Consider the following 16,574-nt stretch of genomic DNA (forward strand, 5'->3'; position numbering starts at 1 on the left):
GAGAATAGCTACTACACTGGACATTATGCTGCATTTCCAAGCCCAGCTATGCTCGTGTTATTTCTAAATCCCCCAAAGCCCTCATTTCTATGCCTCTTTCAAGACTGTTTTTTTGAAGATTTTCTTCATATTTTCTTCTTCTGCATAAAAATGCCTACATTTTATGCCCCATTAAAAATAGAATACAATCACACATAATAAAGTATCAATTATTAATAACTTAGGACGCTATTCTCTAGAGAATTATTTACAAAGTCTATTTAAGCAAAGAATACCTGGAGACAGCTTTAAACCAAGGGAACTCATACTTAGTAATGGAATATGAGAAACTTGAAAGGACACCTGGGACTTACTTTGGATAAGAAGGCCTTCCCAATTTTCCTCAAATCACACTATGGGATTATAATCTATTCTGTTTATGAATGAATCTCTGATTGTTTTTCATTGTCTGAATTGATTGAGGGAAATGATGGATCAGATTCCTGGAAATGGACAGAGACACTTCTTTCTCAAGAATGTTCTGGTTCAAGGCTTTGGCCTGAAGATTTAGCTCACTTTCTCATAAAGGAAATGAAGATATATTCCAAGTCATTTAAAATTATATTTCTCAAACAGTGGCTGTACATATCTGGTCTTCTAGCCTTACCTGGAGGTGAGGTATGGCATACCTGAGAGTTTTAGGCAGTTTGAATTCATGCTCTTCTCTGGGAGCCCTAGACACACCAACGTTAGCTTAATCTTCCTGAAGTCAGTGTTTATCTTCTGTGACTGCAGAAGGACTGACTCAAGTATATCACCCACATGCACAATCTTTTCATGGCTCGTATGTATTTGCTTCCAGTAGTGGTGACATGAGATGAGGCAATTGTTGAGACGTGTCTTAGTCCATATAATTTTCAGCTGAGTCTGGACTCCTAGCTGAAACTTAAATCTTAAATGTTTTTCAACCTGAAAAACCAAAAAAGAAAACAAACAAAAACCTCCGGATAAGACAAAAAATAAAATCACTGTCATTTAAAAGCTTCAAGCTGTTTCAATCTGCTTCAGTACTCTTTTAGGGCAAATTGTTCCTTTGTTTTGGAAAAAACAAACAGGCTTATTATATTATGCAATGTGAAACAAAGACTCTCCTGACATGGACATATATGAGACGCTCCGGTTCAGGAATTAAAACTGATTGGGGAATGATAATAAAAATTTGTCTTTGTTAAAGACAGAGTTGAATCTCTGTAAACAAGTTTGATTTTAGAAAAAAAGTGTTCTAGTAACTCGGATAATAAGGACAAAAATGAAATCAGGATAGTATTGTTCCCCACTCAATCCCTTTGAATAGGTTTGATCTCCTCTTGTTAGAAGAATGAAAGCCTAAAGTTAATGGATCCACATTAATGACATATACCCTATCGCAAGGCTTTGGCCACAGAAAGATCCAAATTCAAGTGGTCGAGAGTGGCACAGTGTGTTCACTCACTGCACCCCACAGCATTAGTGGCTACTTGGGTCGGCATCTGTATTCCATTATATATTCTAATTGGTTATTTTTGTACATAATTATTGATTTTGGTATATTTATTTATTGACTGCCATCTTAACTAACTCAATAGTTCTTCAGTAGATTCTCTGTTTTCCAAGTGTTCACAAAAAAGAAATTATGATAATTTTTATTTCTAGTAGAATTGCTCCTTGTTTAAGTTTTTAGACTGTAATGTAGATTTTTAGTTCATTTAATTTTTAGTAAATTAGACTGATGGGAAAAAAATTGATATTTCTCACGGTTAAACGATTTAAGAAGGGCAAAGTGTACAGGTACTAAGTTATTGCTGTGGTTTAGGTGTCATCAGGGTTGACACTCAAATATTTGACAGTCAGTACGGGGTCACCCCAGTCACAATGGATATCAGGTTGTTTAGATTATACCCTGTCTAGTACCCTCTACTGGTGCATATTAGTCCTGGTATGTGATTTATTAGACCTTAAATCATATGATGCAATAAAAATGAAAGACTAGATATGAAAGAACTTTTAGATAATTGTATTATATTTATTAATATGATTATTAACGTGGGGAAAAAAAAGAAATGGCTCTAAGTCTTCAAACCAGAAGGATGGTGGTCTAAGTCATAGTAAGCAGTTCACATTGAAACCTATTATATTCCATTCTTCAATTAAATAGTTAGAAAAAGAAAAATAATCCAGTTAATCATTTGTAAACCATTCTAATAAGGTAGATTCAAGAGAAACTACCAGGTATTTAAATTTTCTTCAGTATCTTAACTGGTTAACAACTAAACCATATCCACATATTCAAATACTTTAAAATACCTTCACATAATATTGTCCTATATGTATACATAAACATATATACATATATGTGTATATAGAGAGAGGTGAGGGAGTCTTTTTTGGTGCCTACGACAACCCTATGGCTAGATTCTTAATAGAAATACCACCATTTATCAAGTTAAAACTTACATTTGCCCAAATCATTGATGTTTATTCATTTCCATCAAGACAACTCCAGATTTACATTACTGAGATATGATTCACATACCACACAATTCCCCCATTTAGAGTGCACAGCTAGGTGGTTTTTAATATATATTCACAGAATTGTGAACCATAATTTGAATTGTGAACCTTCAATTTGAACACATTTTTATCACCCTTCCCCACTCCCCCAAACCCCCTACCATTTAGAAGTCTTTTCTTATTCCACCCCCATACACCCTAACCACAGGCAACTACTAATTTACTTTCCGTCTTTAAAGATTTGCCTATTCTAAACATTTCATTTAAGTGAAATTATATAATGAGTGGTCTGTTGTGACTGGCTTATGTCACTTAGTATAATATTTTCAAGGCTCATCCACATTTTAGCATTTATCAGTGCTTCATATTTTTAATGTTGAATAATCCCATGTGTGGATGCACTACATTTTATTCATCCATTCATCAGTTGATTGACATTTGGGCTGTTTCTGCTTTTGTCTACTATGAATAAAGCTGCTATTAACATTTGGGTATGTGTGCATGTGTATTTTCGTTTCTCTTGGGCATCTACTTCCTAGTGAAATTGCTAGGTCACATGCTAACTCTATGTCTAACATTTTGAAAAACTGCCAACTGTTTTACAAAGAGGCTGCACCCTTTTACATTTTCACCAACAATGTATGAGGGTTCCAATTTTTCCACATCTTTGCAAAAGCTTATCATTTTTATTATTTTCATCATAATAGACATGAAATGTGATTTTGATTTGTAGTTCTCTGATGGCTAATAATGTTGAACATTTTTCACATGCTTATTGGCCATTTGTATACCTGGTTTGAAGAAATATCTATTCAAATTCTTTACCCATATTTTCATTCTATTATTTGTTTCTTTATTTTTGAGTACACGTAGCATTCTTTATATATTCTAGAAGCAAGTCTATTATCACATAAATAATTTGCAAATATTTTCTCCCATTCTGTGTGTTGGCTTTTTATTTTCTTGATGGTGTCTTTTGAAGCACAGAAGTTTTTACTTTTGATGAAATCCAACTTAACTGTATTTCTTTTGTCATTTGTACTTTTGGTGTTGTGTTTAAGAAGACTTTGCCTAATCCAAAAGTATGAATATTTACTCCTGTATTTTAATGTAAGAGTTTTATAGTTCATCTTCTACATTTAAGTCTAAGGTGCATTTTGAATGAGAGTGTGTGTGTGTGTGTGTGTGTGTGTGTGCGCGTGTGAGCGCGCATGCTCGCACGGTTTAAGGAATGGACCTAACATCATTCCTTTGCATGTGGATATACAGTTGTTAGAGCATGATATGTTAAGAGATATTTTTTCCCTGTAAAGCTGTTTTATCCTATCATTTTTTAAACTTTTTTATTTCAAAGTACTATGGTACAAATGATTTTGGTTACATGAATCACTTTTGTAATGATCGAGTCAGGGTTAAATGTGTGCCCATTACTAAGATAGTGTTCACTGTACTCGTAGGTAGGTTTGTGCCCAATCCCTCCACCTCCTCCTTCCCCCTGCTTGATTTATTTTGAGATTTACTTCCATTTATACACATATATGCTCACCAGTTAGTTCCAATTTAATAGTGAGTACATGTGGTGTTTGCTTTTCCATTCTTGTGAATTCCATTCTTGTGGTGTTTGCTTTTCCATTCTTCCACTTAGAAGAATGGTCTCCAGTTCCATCCAAGTTGTTACAAAAGGTATTAGTTCCCCATGTTTTATGACCTAGTAGTACTCCATGGTATACGTATACCACATTTTATTAATCCAATCATATATTGATGGGCACTTGGGTTGATTCCACAGCTTTGCAATTGTGAATTGTACTGCAATAAACATTTCAGTTTAGGTGTCTTTTTGATAAAATGCCTTCTTTTCCTTTGGGTAAATACCCAGTGTGGAATTGCTGATCAAATGGTAGGTCGACTTTTAGTTCTCTGAGGAATCTCCATACTGTTTTCCATAGAGGTTGTGCTAAGTTGCAATCCCACCAACAGGTTATAAACGATCCTTTCTCTTTGTATCCATGCGAGTATCTATTGTTTTTGGACTTTTTAATAAAAGCCATTCTAACAGGGGTAAGGTGATATTTCATTGTGGTTTTGATTGACATGTCCCAGATGATTAGTGACATTAAGCATTTTTCATATGTTCACTGGCCATTTGTCTACCTTCTTTTGAGAAGCTTCTGTTCATGTCTTTTGCCCATTTTTTAAAGGGATTTTTTGATTTTTCCCTTGCTGATTTGGTTGAGTTCTTTGTAAATTCTGATTATTTGTCGTTTATCAGATGTATAGCTTGTGAATATTTTCTCCTATTCTGTAGGTTGTCTATTTTTTCTAATTGTTTCCTTGACTGTGCAGAAGTTTTTTAATTTAATCAAATCCCATTTATCTATTTTTGTTGTTGCTGTGTTTGCCATTGGGGTCTTCCTCATAAATTCCTTGCCTAGGGTGACATCTGCAAGATTTTTTCCAACATTTTCTTCTAGAATTCTTATGGCTTCATGTCTTACATTTAAGTCCTTTATCCATCTTGAATTAACTTTTATGACTGGTGAGAGAGATGGATCCTGTTCCATTCCTCTGTGTGTGGCTCTCCAATTTTCCCAGCACCATTCATTGAATAGGGATTCTTTTCCCCAGTGTGTATTGTTGCCGGCTTTGTCAAAGTTCAGTTGGCTGTATATGGATGGTTTTATATCTGGGTTTTCTGTTCTGTTCCATTGGTCTATGCCTCTGTTTTTGTGTCAATACCATGTTTTGGTTACTATAGCCTTGTAGTATAGTTAGAAGTCTGGTAGTGTGATGTCTCCTGATTTGTTTCTTTTGCTTAAGATTTCTTTGGCTATTCAGGGTATTTCCTGGTTCCACATGAAGCACAGAATTGTTTTTTTTCCTCATTGAATTTTTCTGATACCCTTGTCAAAGATCAACTGACCACAATTGTAAGCATTTATTTCTGTATTATTAAATCTGTTCCAATGATCAGTATATCTATCCTTATAACAATACCACACTGTCTTGACTGCTGTACCTTTGTATTAAGTTTGAAATCAGGAATTGTGAGTCCCCTAACTTTATACTTTTTCTCAAGATTGTTTTGGGTCCTTTGCATTTTTAAATTTTTCTGGACCCTTTTCATTTCCATATGCATTTTAAGATCGGGTTATTAATTTTTTGTGAAAAAGACAGCTGAGATTGTTATACAGATTACATTAGATCCATAGATCTGTTTGAATAGCATTGCCATCTTCACAATATTAAAACAATGTAGAAACAGGAAGGGGCTATTGTCCTTTCTCGGTGGTGAGGTGAAGAAGGCGTGTTCTTTATCACATGAAGTCCTTTGAGTAGGTGTCAGAGTAGTGGTTGGTTTCTCTGCCAGACTATTAGGATCAATTTCCCTGCCATACCTGTAGAAACTGGAATCCAGGAAACAGGAAACAGCCATGGTTCTGAGTTATTTACATGACTTGTATTTTTTGATGAGCTGACCTCTCCTCCTTATTTCTACAAAAACACATCAGGACTTCACTCATCATGCTTTGCCAAACCCAGTTTCCTGCTCAAACGTGGATGCAAGGGAAAGAAACACTTTTTTTTTTTCATTTTTGGTAAGTGTGTGAGTTGAGAAGGTGGTATTTTTACTGGTCATGTATTATATTTCTAATATAATTATTTTGCTGGGGTAAAAAGTGTGGAGCTACTGAAATAGCACCATTACAGTTATTTTCTTAATTATATCAATTCTGCATATTTGAGTTATAAGAATGTATAACTCTGTATTGATTTACTCTGATCAATATTTCAGGTCTGGTTGAATAGATAAGTATTTTACTTTTATTTTCAAACTATATAATTGTCTGTGAGTACCAGTAACTCAAATTTCTTATTCTGGCTGTTCAACTGATTCAGGAACTTCAACAATCAAATACATGAATACATGCACACAAAAACACACACCCATACCATATGCCCACACACTATTGTTAAATCATCCCAAAATGGAGAAAGATGTTTAATGTTATTTCAACTAAAATATTTTTTATAATTTTAAACATTAGCATATATCTTTAATTGGCTTTTTAAATAGCAAATATAATTTTATAGGGAGTTAAATATCTTTTTAAGAAAGAAATACATTACTGAAATAATTTAAAATGTAGCACCAGATTATGATTAAGTGCACTTTCAGTTTGTCATTATCACAAAAATAAAAGAGTTAATTTTTGTGTAGGGTAAGAAATACAGATCCTGTTTAATTTTTTCTGCGTGTGGTTATCCAGTTTGCCAGCACCATTTATTGCATAGGCATCCTTACCCCAGTGTATAGTTTTGTCTGCTTTGTTAAAAATCAGTTGGTCATAGCTATATGGTTTTATTTCTGGGTTCTCCATTCTGTTCCATTGGTCTATGTGTCTACCTTTGTACCAGTACCAGGATAATTTGGTTACTATAGCCTTGTACTATAATTTGAAGTCAGGTAACATGATGCCTCTAGATTTCTTCTTTTTGTTTAGGGTTGCTTTGGCTATTTGGGATCTTTTTAATTCCATATGAAGTTTAGGATTATTTTTTCTAGATCTCTGAGAAAAAACTTTGGAATTTTCATGGGAATTTTGTTGAATCTCTAAATCACTTTGGGCAGTATGGACATTTTAACAATGTTGATTCTTACAGTCCCTGAGGATGGGATGTTTTCTCACTTGTTTGTGTCATCTACGATTTGTTTCATCAATATTTTATAGTTCTCCTTGTAGAGATCTCTCACTTCCTTGGTTAAGTATATTCCTAGACATTTTATTTTCTTTGTAGATATTGTAAATGGTATTTAATTCTTGATTTGACTCTCAGCTTGACTATTATTACTATATAGAAATGCTATTGGTTAGTGTACATTAATTTTGTAATCTGAAAATTTACTGAATTTATTTGTAGTTCTAGGAGTCTTTTGTTAGAGTCTTAGGGTTTTCTAGGCATAAGGTCCTATCACTGGCAAACAGGGATCGTTTGACCTCCTCTATCCCAATTGGGATAAACTTTATTTCTTTCTCTTGCCTGATTGCTCTGGCTAGGACTTCCAGTACTATGTTGAATAGAAATGTTGACAGTGGGCACACTTGTTTTGTTGCAGTTCTTAGGGAGAATGTTTTCAAATTTTCCCCATCCAGTATGATGTTGGCTGTAGGTTTATCATATAAAGCTTTTATAATGTTTATGTGTGTTTCTTCTATGCCTAGTTTGTTTAGAGTTTTTATCATGAAGTGTGCTGGATTTTGTCCAATACTTTTTCTGTATCTATTGAGATGATCATATAGTCTTTGACTGATTAAAGACTTGAATGTAAGATGTGAAACCATAAAAATTCTGAAAGAAGATGTAGAAAAAACTCTTCTAGCCATTGGCATAGGCAAAGAATTTATGTGTAAGACCCCTAAAGCAAATATAGCAACTACAAAAATAAATAAATAGGATTTAATCTAATTAAAAAGTTTCTGCACAGCAAAGGAAATAATCAACAGAGTAAATAGATAACCTAAAGAATGTGAGAATATATTCACAAAATTGTACATCCAACAAAGGACTAATATCCAGAATCTATGAAGAACTCAAACAAATAAAGAAAATAGCAAATAACCCCATCAAAATGTGAGCAAAAGATATGAACAGCAGTTTTTCAAAAGAAGATAGACAAATGGCCAACAAACATGAAAAAATGTCCAACATCACTAATTATTAGGGAAATGAAAATTAAAACCATAATGAGATACCATCTTACCCTTGTCAGAATTGTAATTATTAAAAAGTCAAAAAATAATAGATGTTTGCATGGTTGCAGTGAAAAGGGAAACTTATATACTGTTGGCAGGAATATAAACTTGTACAACCACTATGGAAAGCAATCTGCATATTCCTTAAAGAACTACAAGTAGACCTACTATTTGATCCAGCAATCCCACTACTGTGTATCTACCCAAAGGAAAAGAAGCCATTTTATAAAAAAAGACCCCTGCACCTGAAGGTTTTTTGCAACACAATTCACAACAGCAAACATATGGAATCAACCTAAATGCCCATCAACTGATGAGTGGAAAAAGGAAATGTGATATATATACACACATACACACCATGGAGTACTACTAAGCCATAAAATGGAATGAAATAATTAATATCTTTTGCAGTAATGTGGAAGGAACTGGAGACCATTATCCTAAGTGAAGTATCTCAGAAATGGAAAAACAATACCACATGTTCTCACTTATAAGTGGGAGCTAAACAGAGGATGTATATGGTCATAAGGAACAATAATGGACATTGGAAACTAAGAAGGGGGAGGGTGGGAGGGGTGTGAGGGATAAAAACCTACCTGTTGGGTACAATTTACACTATTCTGGTGACAGGTACACTGAAAACCCTGAATTCAGCATAATAAAATTTAGTCATGTGAAAAAGAATACCCGTACCCACTAAATTTTTTGAAAGAAAGAAAGAAAAGAAAAGAAAGGAAGGAAGGAAGGAGAGAGAAAAGATTGTGCCTGTACAGTGAGATGTGTTGTGTGGTCTAATAACCCTGGAATTATGTCAACCATAGAAATGAAGCATTTGCCATACCTCAGTGATGATACCAAGTAGTTTCTTCCTGCAATGGCAGGATAAAGTGACCCAGAGGAACATCTGTCAAAGTCACTGGAAAGGAAGACTCAGAATGAGGATGGATGAATGATTCTTATTTGCTTGAATTTTTTCAGAACTATGCCATTTCTCATTCTATTTGTGAATGATGAAAGGAATGTAATCCTGAAAATACTAATAGAGTTAACTGCATTTCTGAAATAATTTGGAAGTGCAACAAATACAGTGGAAAAATGATTTATTTATTAATAACTGAAATATCTTTATCCACATCCTACCCATGCTTAACTGATTTTATTATGATTATGTTTCATAATTTTTCTTCCATCATCTCTGGCCTAGGTTTCCACACTAATCACCCCCATTAACTCCCTGTAAACTGTTTTGATGACTGTGAGAGGAAGCTTATTCATGGTAAATTACTGGTTATACAATTTTCCCAGAGTCAAACAGGTTAAGACTAATGAATTATTTGTTTCCAGTTTGGTATAGATTGAAAATAAATAATAGGTGCTATCAACCCATTTCCAGATAGTGGTGCTGTTAAGGACATAAGCTTTTGGAAGCAGGTGAACCTGGGGTAAAAATCTTGTTTTAATATTATCAGTCCTGTAACATCAGTTTGAGTTTCCTTCTTAAACAATGAAACAAACTTCACAGAGTAGATCTATACATAAAATAAAATGATGTATGCAAAGTAGTCTGTACTATTTCTAGAAGATAGACAGTATCCAATAAATAGTAGCTATCAGTCATATTATTATTGGATCTTCTGTGTTGCATGTAGAAAAAGGAACAAATGACAAAAATTTAATGACATAAAAGAAACCTAATTCAAAAGCTTTAATTACTCTTTTGCATTCCTACAAAAATCGTATTGGCTCCCCAAATTAAATATTACACATCTTAAACCTGGAAACAGCTTTTTTCATCTACCTATTTTTATAAAATCTGAATAATTCCTTTCAGAGATTCCTTGAGAAAAAAAATAAGAGAAAAGCTCTGTTATAATGTTAATTTCTTAGTATCACAAAGGTGTATATATCCTTTGTTAAATTAAACATGTTAAGAATAATAATTCTGAAGAAAAGAGATAACATGAAGGAAAACTGTAATAATTTGGTTATACTTAAAGAGGTACTCAAAGTATATCTGTAAAAAATAAAACAGCTACTTTGTTATCCTAGACATTGGGAACACAATTTTAAGAAATAATTACTTTTGTTTTTTCACCTTGTAACTTTCATGTGTTAGGATCTGTGTACTATCATTATCTTTTTCTGACATTTAAGGCATGCCTTATTTGGTAATTAATTTTGTTTTTCCATGTTTTGTTTTTATATCTCATTAGTTGAATAGAATCAAAGAATTTGCCACATTAACTTATTAAAACATTATCTATCATTGTTTGATAGTTGCAAGTAGGGAGATGGAGTTTGGCTTTTTACTACTGCTGTGTTTTTTGATGTGTTTGCCTTTCTTGGGTATCTCCAGATATATAGTACTAAGAGAAAACTTATGATTGCACCTAAATGCTATTGCTGACATATGATTTTCAAATGTATCTCTAAATTGTTGTATGCTGGATACTTTTTGAAAATTAATTAAGTTACAGAGAGTCAGTCACTATTTTCCTAAATAAAAGGCAATTATTTAATTGTGGGGGGTATTTTTGTTTGTTTATTTGCTAAGAAGATTAAGTCTTTAGTGATTTTTTTGCAAAAACTTCTCCCATGACCTATATACCATTTCACAGTTACATTTTGCTGTGTGTAATCAGCTACCAATTATAGGCACCACAATTATTATGCTTTTATTTTGGACAGTTTGTGGAGAAATGGTTGATAAAACAACAGGTATATGTATATATCTTAAATGCCTTTTCTGCCCAGAATCCATGTTTTATTGTAAATAAAGATGTAAATTTACTCTTCTTCTTCCCCCATCAGATGTGGGTTCTGTGGAAGGACTTGCCTATCACAGAGCCTGGGATACACTGTACTGGACCAGCTCCACCACCTCATCCATCACCAGACACACAGTGGACCAAAGTCGGCCTGGAGCGTTTGACAGGGAAGCAGTCATAACCATGTCAGAGGACGACCACCCACATGTGCTAGCCTTGGATGAATGTCAAAAGTAAGAAACAGTGCATTTTTATTCCTTCACTAGCAGTCAAAAGACTGTCACACTATGTTAATTTTAAAGAGAATTAACTTTAAAAATGAAAGTTTTCTGTGAAGTTTTCTTTTCATAATTCTTAAAATTTTTTAATGTAAGAGCATAAAAATCTGAAAAAAGACTCCTCGAAAAGGTTCCTAGATTTTATAAATGACTTCAGCAAAGTTTCAGGGTACAAAATCAATGTACAAAAATCAGTAGCATTTCTGCACACCTATAACAATCAAGCTGAGAATCAAATCAAGAGGGCAATCCCATTTACAATAGCTACACACACAAAAAAATTACCTGGGAATACATTTAACCAAGAGGGTGAACAATCCCTACAAGGAGAACTACAAATCACTGATACAAACAAATAGAAAAACATCCCATGCTCATGGATGGGAAGAATGAATATGATTAAAATGATCATACTGCCCACAGCAATCTACAAATGCAACACAATTCCTATCAAATTACCAATGTCACTTTTTACAGAATTAGAAAAAAACAATCCTAAAATTCATATGGAACCAAAAATATCCTGAATAGCCAAAGCAATCCTGACCAAAAGGAACAAAACTGGAGGCATCACTTTACACATTACGCATTACACATCACACATCAAATTATAGTACAAGGCTACAGTAACCAAAACAGCTAGGTACTGGTTTAAAAACAGATGCACAGATCAATGGAACAGAATAGAGAACACTGGAATATTTAAAATTTGAACTCTTTAAATGACAGGTGTCATCTCCATGAGAGATCCAGTAAAAACAATTTTAAATGATGAAAGAGAAAATAGAAATAATATTATGCTAGAAAAGGCATATTAAGAAGACATTAATACATAGCTGATGTGAATTATAAATTTTAATAAAACTATTAACATATTGAAGCTTAGAAGATGTGTTTTCATTTTAATCAACTAATTTTAACAACTAGGTATCTCTCTAATTGAAATATAAAAGAAAACAGCAGCAACAATAAAAAATCTTTGTGTACAGCTATATTTTCAGCATTAGGTACGTTAAAATAGTCTAAGTATTCTACATCTGTTTTATGATATATTGTGAAGACTTTTAAAATGATACTTATACAGAGTTCATGACAAGAGGCAACTTATTGCATGAATAAAAACAAAGTAGAAAAAAAGTTGTGTTGGAGGGATGCCATAAAGAAAGCAGTTATATAGAAAACTGAAGAGCAAAGCACAAAAAATATATATCTATGGAGTTTCACACTTATACAATTTGGTAAGATTGTTTGTTAACAATTAGCAATTCATTTTTGTTTTTAAATGGAACAAATAAACACAAATCAGTCCACTCTGGCCTTCACTGAGCAGAAATAGAAGAGCTCTTTTTAGACATGATGAAAGAAAACTGAAGAATAAAACGCAATGACAGTTAATCACTGACCCTGACCACTTGTCAGAAGAAAGGACTACATAAATTACTCAGTGTGAAAATAGTTGTAAATCTGGATACTTTTACAGAGCTAGAAGTGAGATCAGATTTAATCCACTTAACTGAACACTTTCATCTTATCCATGGAAACTCTTAAGGTTGAGAGATGTAATGACTTTTCATGTCGCTCAAGTGACTGTTAGTTCAGATGGACACAGGCCTTCTCCGCTCACACCATTGCCCTGTCACTATCCAGTGTTATGTTGGCTCAGATACATCTATCCTCACAGGTCACCGGAAGAATCTCAGGACAATAGTAAATGTCCTGCAGTAAGAATAAAAGAATTGTTCAAAGGAATTTATAAGCCAATTTTGAAATAAACATAAGGAAAATGAACATAATCATGATGTTATATATGTTTTAATTGATGTGATTGATCTTATTGTTATTTATTATATAAGCCAAAATTTACATTTTCATTTTGTATGTAGTGTACTGTAAATTAGAAGTAAACACATCAAAAATATTTTAATTGAAAAATTATTTGTAATTAAAGTTTAAAACATAAAAAGGCATTTTTATCATTATATATGTATCACTGATACATTTAAATCACCATTTTATGTTAGTTTATTAACAGAAATTTTAAAATACAATTCTAAATTCTAAATGAAACTTAGTATACTATAGTTCAAAACTTGGTTCACTTACTAGCTATTTGTACAAACTTTAATTACTGAAGCTCTCTGGGCCTCTCTCTGTTTTTTTATCTATGAAATGAAGAGGTGAAATGAAAGGAACATTAGTACCTCTAAAATTCTCTTATTCAAAAGCCAACAATATGGGAAAATGTTATAGATAAATTATGTATTTAATATCTCACATTATATGTATAAATGTCAAAATGTTTTAATTAATTGAATTTTCATTGTAAAAGTCACCATTTATGGATAAAACTGCTGACAATTTAAGAAAATGGATTGCCCCTTTTGGCTTTTTTGCAAATTTACTTATTCATAGAACAAAATATTTCTGACACTTACTCACTTAGAATACTTTCATGTCCCACAGAACAGATGAAAATAATAAGGAAATATTTTAACAAAGAGCATAGATTACCCAGCATTCCTCAATGGGTGTGGGTTATACTTTAAATTAGCAAGTAGAAAAAAATTTTTTGTGAATTTTAATATTGTGTAGTAATAAGTTTTTACAAAATACTGAAAAACCACATTTTGAATAATTTTGTTGACTATAATCCTAAATTGCCTTTAAATTATTATACATGAGAATCTATAAGGAACAGATATTATGTTTAAGGATTTGAGATTCACCCCTTGAATTTTAGAAGGAATATTATAATTTATTTTAAAAAATCACACTAAGAGAGAAAAACATTGAAATATAGAAGTTTATTAAATTTATTAATATATCTCTAAAACACATATAAAAGAGAACATAAGATTTAAAAAACAAAACTGGAATGGAGATTTTTATTTTCATCAATTGAGAAAGAAATGTACTTAGGATAAGAATGATGTCCAAAATGATCATTCTGGATCAGCTGAAATGTGACCTTAATATGTTAGGGTATATTTGCAGTTCATAGAAAACTTGAGATCACTGTTTTGTTCTTGATAAATAAATCCTCCTTCTGCATCAAACTAACTTGATTTAAGTAAATTATCATTTGAAGAAATACACAGGATAATTGTTTTTCAGAAATAGGTTCTAGCTTTCATTTAAGAGTCTAGGCAAAATATAGATGCAAATATAATATGCATATCTCTTTTATTACCAGATTTTATTAAGGTCATAAAATATAAGACAAATAATTTTGCTTCTTTTAAATAGCTTGGTATTGCCATGATTCTATGAATATTTTTTCTTTTGATGAAAATTTTTATTTATAATTGCAATTTTCATTTGAATTAGTTTAATGTTTTGGACCAACTGGAATGAGCAGCATCCAAGTATCATGAGATCTACCCTGACTGGGAAAAATGCTCAAGTGGTGATCAGTACAGACATACTCACTCCAAATGGACTCACCATTGACCACCGTGCGGAAAAGTTGTATTTCTCAGACGGCAGCCTGGGAAAAATCGAAAGATGTGAATATGATGGATCCCAGAGATTTGTAAGTTAACTAAGAATTTCCTAATAATAGATTTATACAATGATATATTTGAAAAATATATGCCTTATGCTTTGTAAAATATTCATATCAAGGAACTTTAAAATAGCTAATTGTTTGAACCAATTCAGTTGAATAACTAATCTATTCAGTGCAAAGAAAACTGTGAATAATATTTGAAAACTTTTTTCAAGTGCATTAGGTACCATAGAGACAGCTCAACTCATAAACTTTATTCTGGAGAAACAATAGCTAATTACCTCCTAGTTATTAATGGAACTGGAATTGTTAGAGTGATCTGCGTATGCTTCACTGTTATTTATAATTCTTTAAAATGTGAAATAAATTTGATTAGTTGCTCCAGGATAAAAGAAAATTAACAAAGAATGAAATGACCCTCTGTGTTTGGGTCCTCAAAGCAACCTAAGAAGCTCTGAAGAGAGGAGTCAGGCCCACTCTAATCACTTGATTTTGTCTCTTTTCTCTGAATTTCAAATGAAATGTTAGAAGAGTCATTATGCTACCCCTAGAGAACATTTAAAGCAGGTATATAGGGCCTGAAGAATGGTAAAATTCTAGAATCTTCTCTTGTCCTATGAGGAGTAGCTGCCTTTGGTGCCTGGGAAAGCTCATGATTCAGGAGGGTTAGATCTGGGTGAGGAATAAAAACTTCCCTACGAGGTACAATGAACACTATTCTGGTGATAGGTACACTAAAAGCCCTGACTTCAGCATTATACTATTCAGCCATATAATAAAAACGCTTGTACCTCCTTAATATTTTGAAATAAAATAATAATTTTAAAATAATAATTTTTTAAAAGAAAAGATGATTAGGTAAATTGTTGTCTTAATGTGGTGTTATTTTCTATTATGTCCTGTTACAGAAAATGCTTTTGTAACTCTTCATAATAACACTTCATTGTTCTTATCTACTCTCATGTGTTGTAACTATAGTTACTCTAGGTGATCCAGTAAGAAGATTACTTAATATAATTTAAAGGATTTGTTCTGACATTTTAAGAAATGCACCTAGATTTGATTCCTATTCTCTATCCCTCATCCTTGTCCAAAGCACGACAAAGATAGGCTTTTCTGGTTGGGCCCAAATATTGGAAAATGATTTCAAAGTTTATTACATTCTCACATGCATCTAGATTACCTTATCTTTATCTTCATATGCATTCTAATTAATTTGAAAGTTCAAATTTTTATTAAAAATGAGCAATATATTTTTTAAAATTCTTTAATATTTTTCCAAAATTTAATCTAGGGACTATTTATTATCTGTTTTAAAGATTTTGTAAAGACTTTCTAAGACTTTCAAGTATTATATCAACATTCTAATCACCATACTAGCTGACAGTCATTGTATGCTAATTGTGCTCTAGGTAATGTGTTAAGCCCTTTTTATTTCATTTTTTATAGCCCTCCCATATGATAAGTGTTGTGATGCTCCCCATTTTACTGCTGAAGAAAATGAGGCACAAAGAAGTTGAGTAGTAACTCATGAACACCTAGTCACATAAGTAGCAGAAATACAATTCTACCCTTGGTGGTCTTACTCAGAGCTTGTGCTTTCAACCAGCATGCTTAACTTCAAAGCATTTTCATTTAGAAAAATGGACCCAACTAACAGTACAATGCATGGCCACTTCCGCATGCTTTGCAACTTCCAGTAAATTTGTTTTCCCCTTGTTCCTCACATAGCTTT

At 32.6% G+C, this 16,574-nt stretch overlaps 1 protein-coding gene across 1 annotated transcript in view; it reads left to right on the forward strand.

The window, feature by feature from the left end:
- LRP1B (LDL receptor related protein 1B) overlaps positions 1 to 16,574 on the forward strand; it is a 1,757,623-nt gene that overhangs the window by 1,414,141 nt on the left and 326,908 nt on the right. The window contains exons 42-43 of the mRNA XM_045559136.1: positions 11,097 to 11,286; positions 14,659 to 14,863. Of these exons, the coding sequence (XP_045415092.1) occupies positions 11,097 to 11,286; positions 14,659 to 14,863 (395 nt within the window). The remainder of the gene's footprint in view (positions 1 to 11,096; positions 11,287 to 14,658; positions 14,864 to 16,574) is intronic.

This window comes from Lemur catta, chromosome 8 (assembly GCF_020740605.2).
Source record: "Lemur catta isolate mLemCat1 chromosome 8, mLemCat1.pri, whole genome shotgun sequence".
Classification (NCBI taxonomy): Eukaryota; Metazoa; Chordata; class Mammalia; order Primates; family Lemuridae; genus Lemur; species Lemur catta.